The sequence below is a fragment of the Anopheles funestus genome, chromosome 3RL (assembly GCF_943734845.2).
Source record: "Anopheles funestus chromosome 3RL, idAnoFuneDA-416_04, whole genome shotgun sequence".
Classification (NCBI taxonomy): Eukaryota; Metazoa; Arthropoda; class Insecta; order Diptera; family Culicidae; genus Anopheles; species Anopheles funestus.
The window spans coordinates 48,215,973-48,221,972 of NC_064599.1; the positions used below are offsets into that span (position 1 = coordinate 48,215,973).

At 42.2% G+C, this 6,000-nt stretch overlaps 1 protein-coding gene across 2 annotated transcripts in view; it reads left to right on the forward strand.

Moving 5' to 3' along the window:
- LOC125769914 (protein embryonic gonad) overlaps positions 1-4,871 on the forward strand; it is a 44,047-nt gene extending 39,176 nt beyond the window's left edge. For both annotated transcript variants that reach the window (XM_049438966.1, XM_049438967.1), the window contains one exon: positions 3,012-4,871. In XM_049438966.1, the coding sequence (XP_049294923.1) occupies positions 3,012-4,091 (1,080 nt within the window). In that variant the 3' untranslated portion in view covers positions 4,092-4,871. The remainder of the gene's footprint in view (positions 1-3,011) is intronic.
- The last annotated feature ends 1,129 nt before the right edge of the window (positions 4,872-6,000 follow it).

A 6,000-nucleotide genomic window follows, 5' to 3' on the forward strand; every position in this document is an offset into this window, starting at 1 on the left:
TAGAAGCAAGCGATATGATTTTTTGTTATTTCGGCCCAAAGCATCCATATTTGTACGGTTCGCCACACTCACTTTCTTTGGGATGCAAACCATTGACAGGTTAGCATCCTACATTCTCCTATAGGTTTGATTGAACGCCATCGCCAGCACCGCAAACGTCAGCACTGATTGAGCTCGACTTAGCTACCATCTCTGACAAAACGTTAAGGGCACTGAAGAGGTCCATGAATTGTATGGCTTAAAAATACTTGTGTATAGCATCTCATAGTTGGGCACCATTCCTTCGCTAGCGAAGAGTATGTGCGCAGGTGCAAAATTTCAAATAAACACCGTCTTTCATGAATACTCTGGCAGACCGTTTACAACCCGAATCCTAAAGTGCTTGCAAGCAATTGGAAATCGTGTTGATGTCGAAGATGTCTAGCTGTCACCCGTGCGCTGACGGGTTCCTTTTTGCCTTACTGCCCAAAAACGCAAACCACGCTTCCCAATGACCGGTGGCTGACACTGATGATAATAAGCTGATGTTTCAATCAGTTCGCATCTTCAACGATGATGTCTGGAACAACGGTGAAGCTTTAGATATTTTGGGGATTTTTTCTGCTCTGGCCTACTTCACTAGCTCGGGAAGATGCTTTTCTACGCCCCGGGCGATCAAGTGGTTGGCGTGTTTTCGAAAATTTCTCACGCTTCGAAAACACCCCGGCAGCCCTTGGGCAATCAAATCGGAGTGTCCACACTTTTTTCTGGTACTGTTCTCTCCCGGTTGTAAGATTGTGGTGTGATGTTATGGAGTCTCTGTCCAAAATGGCAGTGTTCCGCCAATTTCTTTGCGATGAAGGCGAAAAGTAGGAACTGGTGGTAAAAACCTCTCCGAGGGCCTTTGCCTTCCTTGTGTTTTATGGCCAATTTGCTAGATTTATGATTCGTGATGGAATGCCACGAATAGTGTAGCAGTCGCTCGTAAAAGGAGACCAGTCCACACATCACCACAAGAAGTGAGGTGGCAAAACATGATGAATGTCTCGTGTGTCCTGAACTGAGCCCGATTTAGGTACTGGCAGCACGCGACATTGATGCCTAACGAGGAAAGGAACGAAAAAGTCGATACGGCTGCACGACTGGAAGCGGGTCTTACGTCATCGTTTGTAGTGTTGGGTATGGTTTTACCATCAACGCTAGAGATAGCAGCAATATACGAATGTATGGCAATTCTATAAATTGTAGTAGCTGATAGGAGCACACGTTTCGCTTACTGGATCTTTGTTAAAGCGCTGTATCCTCATTACCGATGACACTTCACCTTTTTCGATCATCCGGATAGCGATCATGATCTTCGGCAAGTTAATGAGAAAGGCTTAGCGCTAACACGAAAATACGGATGACACCATGATCGAACCGGACAATCACAACCGTATGATGCCATGTGTTCCAGTATCCATGTTGCCCACTCTGAAGGTTGTAGTTTCATCAAGTGCGCATCTTCGTAAATGAAGGTGCCTAAAAGAGCACGAGTCCAAATACCGTTCACCTGGCTCGTACCCAGTAGAATAATGATCGCCAATGCCAATCGAGCCGTTCTTGGTGAATAAAAGTCTATGTAGTTTCACGCGTCCTTGATATTGCCATCTTTGCTAGTAGTGGGAGAAGATCAACCAGTCGTTACAAATGCGACAAGCATCGTCATACCGTACCTGATCGCAACTGATTAACAAGTAGGTTTTGCGGATTTCTTTGGTCGGGAACAGGAAACGCTGCATGGCATGTGCACGGTAAAATGATGGCGGTAAAGTACACAATAACCTTCGCCATTATCATCATCATCGTCACCTGGTGAATATGGGGATGTTCTAGATGCTGAACGCTTTATGAACTAGCTGTGCCATTGGATTGTTGTTACACTTTCAAACATATGAGGTTCCGTCTACTGTCGGGACGGGAAAAACGTGTTCGTCGAGCGTATCTAAGCTGAACGATATTCACAGCAAAACGTTAAATCATTAGGCGTTATTTACGATCGTGTCACCAATGACTGAGATGGATCAAAAGTGAAGGTAGCTGCTCGGTGTTTTTAATAATGGATTTTCCATAGAATATTACTACATACACATATATAGTTGTTTGTGTTAAGATTATTTTGAATAGCTTTGTCAAATAAAGAACAAAAACTATTTTAAGGAACCTAGATGCATCGATGTGAGCAGATGAAGATGAGTAGGTGAGACTCCCTAGTGAGACGATGGTAATGAAGAAGAACTACGTAATGTAACATACTGATTTGCGTTAGGAGCAATAAAAACAGGTTGTAAATAGCTTCTGTTGCAAATCAATATTAAAAACTAGTTCAATGCACCAGACGCACAGCGTGAGTACAATCACCAGCTCCGCTACCCGCGCGATGATAAAACATTGATGAAGTGTTCAATAATATGAGCTGGAGAATGAGATCGTGACTGTCGCTGGTGCGAAGCGACCGCGATTTGGACAAGATCGGAATGAAACGATGATAGTGCACAAATGTAGCTTTTGACACGAGTGAGAATGCACCTGGAGCTACCAGATGGATGGAGTGGAAAGATTTATCATCTCAGCGACGGGTAGCGCAAGGACGTATCCTTGGGAACCATCAGCAGAAACCAATGGAACCCGCATGATAGCTGTCGATCTTGCTGATCGCGGTTGTAGTGCGATGCGGTACGCGAGATCGGGAGAATGTTGCATAGCAGCAGGATAGATAAAATAGCTCAGATAAGATTAATGTTTTGCTCAAACCACTTAATGATTTCGTCAGATCTTGACGTTTCCAGCGATACAAAGTTGATAGCGGAGGCTTTCGCGAAACAACGCTTTGCACATGTTCATTTTCTACTGCATTTGAACGGTTTGCGTGCCGTACACTAGAACAAATGTTGCATGTTAACAATTATATTGCTAATGTTTTTGATATCACTAGCCAATTATCTAACGGTGATTACATTTTCTTTTCCATTTTCCATTTTTTTTCCTTTCAGTCCTTCTTCGGTCGCACGTACAACAATTTGTCATCAATATCGGAATGCAAAAACAACGGAGAATGTGTTATCAACAAGAAAAACCGAACTGCATGCAAGGCGTGTCGCTTGCGAAAGTGCCTTGTGGTCGGAATGTCAAAGAGTGGCTCTCGTTACGGTCGGCGTTCGAACTGGTTCAAAATCCATTGCTTACTACAAGAGCAACAGCAACAGCAGCAAAAGTCTTGCAACAACAACAATAACAGCAACAGTAACAACAACAACAATAATAATAACGCTACCATCAACAACACCAGCAATGAAAACAGTAGCAATAGTACCAGTTCTCCGGGATTGTCAATCTCCAATGGATTTCTTCCGAGCAGTTTTTTGTCGAACCTTTGTAACAACAACAACAACAACAATAGCAGTGTAAACAATAACAATAATAACAACAGTATACACAAAAACAACAATACGATTAAGAAGAGCTTGAAACGTTCAAGTACCCCTAGCGATTCCGGTGCATCATCTGCTGACCTGGATGAGGGCGGAGGAGGTGGTGGTTGTGGTGACGGGAGCAGTTCATATAAGGAGCAACTTGTTGGCAGTGGAATTATGGAAAACGGTTTTAAAACACCGGATCATGTGGAGGTCAACCTGTCTAAGCTGCCGTTGAAAATCTCCCGCACTCCACCGTCGTCATCGGCCCTCCAGTCACTAGCCGAAACGTATCGTCCTGCATTGCTGGATCGCATGTCACCATATCTACCTGCCGTATCGTTTCGAACCGATGGATCTCCCTTTTTCCCAGTGGCTTTCTCGATCCCACCCGTATCGCTGGCCATGCTTTCCTCCGGGCATGGCGGTGTTCAGCTAGGCAAGCGGGACGAGCAGAGCGAACCCATTGACCTGTCCATGAAGTCTTCTAAGTCATCATCTAGATCCTCGTCCGAATCTCCCCGACGAATACACGATAGTTCTCCACTACTGCCCGATCCTAGTGTACCGGACGACCAGTCCGCGTCGACGGCGATCGCCACCAAGACAGTTCCTCTCGATCTTTCAACGTTTGTGCGTAGCAACAGTCTTCCTGGGTGAGCTATTTTGCCATACACAAAGACGTTGCACGTACTATATTACTACGGAACAAAGCTGTGTAAGCATTTGCGGAGACAAAATTCGTAACAATTTAAATTCCTCGCAGAAATTAAGAAGACAGTAATGTCATGTAATGCAGCACAGTAAAATCTAGCAGTCACGTGAGAATGACTATAAGCAGTCAGTAAGGGACAATTTTGCCAGTTATGTTAACTCTTTGCTCCTAAATGTCAGTACCAACCATGTTAAATTGAAACATTCTGAAACTATTACAGCGATCAAGCAAAAGAATGTTCGATCTTACGTATTATTGCTTAACGAATCAGAGCGAGTGTACATAAATCTTCTATTAAGTATCCATTAAGTAGGTCGATTTAGTTCACATATGGTGCCAGATATCAGTGTACAAATTTTTCATTAGGTGGTGATTCCCGAATCAGTTGCCAAGCTGGTGCGTGCTTCGTAATTTATTGCCAAACTCCTTTTGTTTTGTTCGTGAGGTTTGAACAAATTCCAAAAGTATTACTCGCTAACGACCACAAGCGCAAACAATTGATAAGAAATGGAACTGTTACAATAAAATGAGTAGTATTGCCCGCATGTTCTGTATCGAAATATGGTGCTAGACATTTGCACGAATTAATTTATGAACCTCGATCTGTAGATAGGAACACTTTGTTTAGCGAATTTTTGTGTTTTTTTCTTTCTAAAATGTAAGAAACTATTTATAAACTGAATGCATTTGTAGTGAATAAAAACGTTTGTTTGTTTGATTGTGTATACGATGCGTTGGGGTTTTATTCATACGTAAGGTCTGTGCTGGATATGTTAGACGGAGCAGATGCGGAACAAATCGACGGCGAATGAAAGAAAATTGATGTGATTGTAGTTTTATGTAGGTCATTTCTTTATTACTTATTTGATTATTGTTTTCTTTTTACAACTCTCTTGTACAATGCTATCCACCTGACTGTGGTCATTCATTTGCATTTGCATCGTTTGTTGATTTGCTTAAGTCACGCCTTGTGTGTCGTTGATGTGCAGACTCGCCCGCGGGTGGCCAGCGTAAAGAATCGTTACGATCGTCAGGCACACGTTAATTGATTGCGTAAAGTAAAGCCTTCGTAAAGCTTCAATCGATCTTGTGCGTGCGACGCTCTTCCAGGGCTGGAATGACTCCATACCAAATACGTCCACACTGAAGATGTCTCCCCATCAATTTCCTACAGGTGTTCTACTTATATCGAGTTTCCTTATACAGACTCCACGATGGAGCGCCATAACCCTGCCGGACACCAGTGGATTTGGGACCGGAATGAATCGCGTCAAAATGACAATTTATTGTGTTCGTCGACCAACTCGATCGAAGATGGCTTTCACGGACCGGTGTATACAGCAAGAAAAGGAGAAGAAATAATACAATTTCTCTGAATTCGGCTTGCAGTGTGGAATGACCAGTTGAGATGTTTCTGTATGTATGGAGCGATTTTCAGTTTCAATCTACCATCATCAGCCTCCCACTGTGCGGATGCTGCTGATGACCCACGAATATGTTGCTCAGTGTTCTGAATGTTCAGTAATCTTCGTTTAACTTTAAAATATATGGTTTGAAAATAAAATTGGTGGTTTTCCAATTTAGTTTTGATTATCGCTAACATTTTGAATTACAAATATTAATTACAAGATAAACTTATTAGAATAAATATTTGAATAATTTTTATCACATGCCCTTCATATTTTTACAATGTTAAGACAATTCCTTATACATTTTAGTGAAACCTTGTTTTTTTTTTTTTTAAAATGTGTTTTTTTATTTTACGTTACACCAATATAAGCACTTAGCCCACAAAATTCGAAGTATTTTATATCTTGATGACATAACACGGTTATACTTTGAGGTAAGTATATT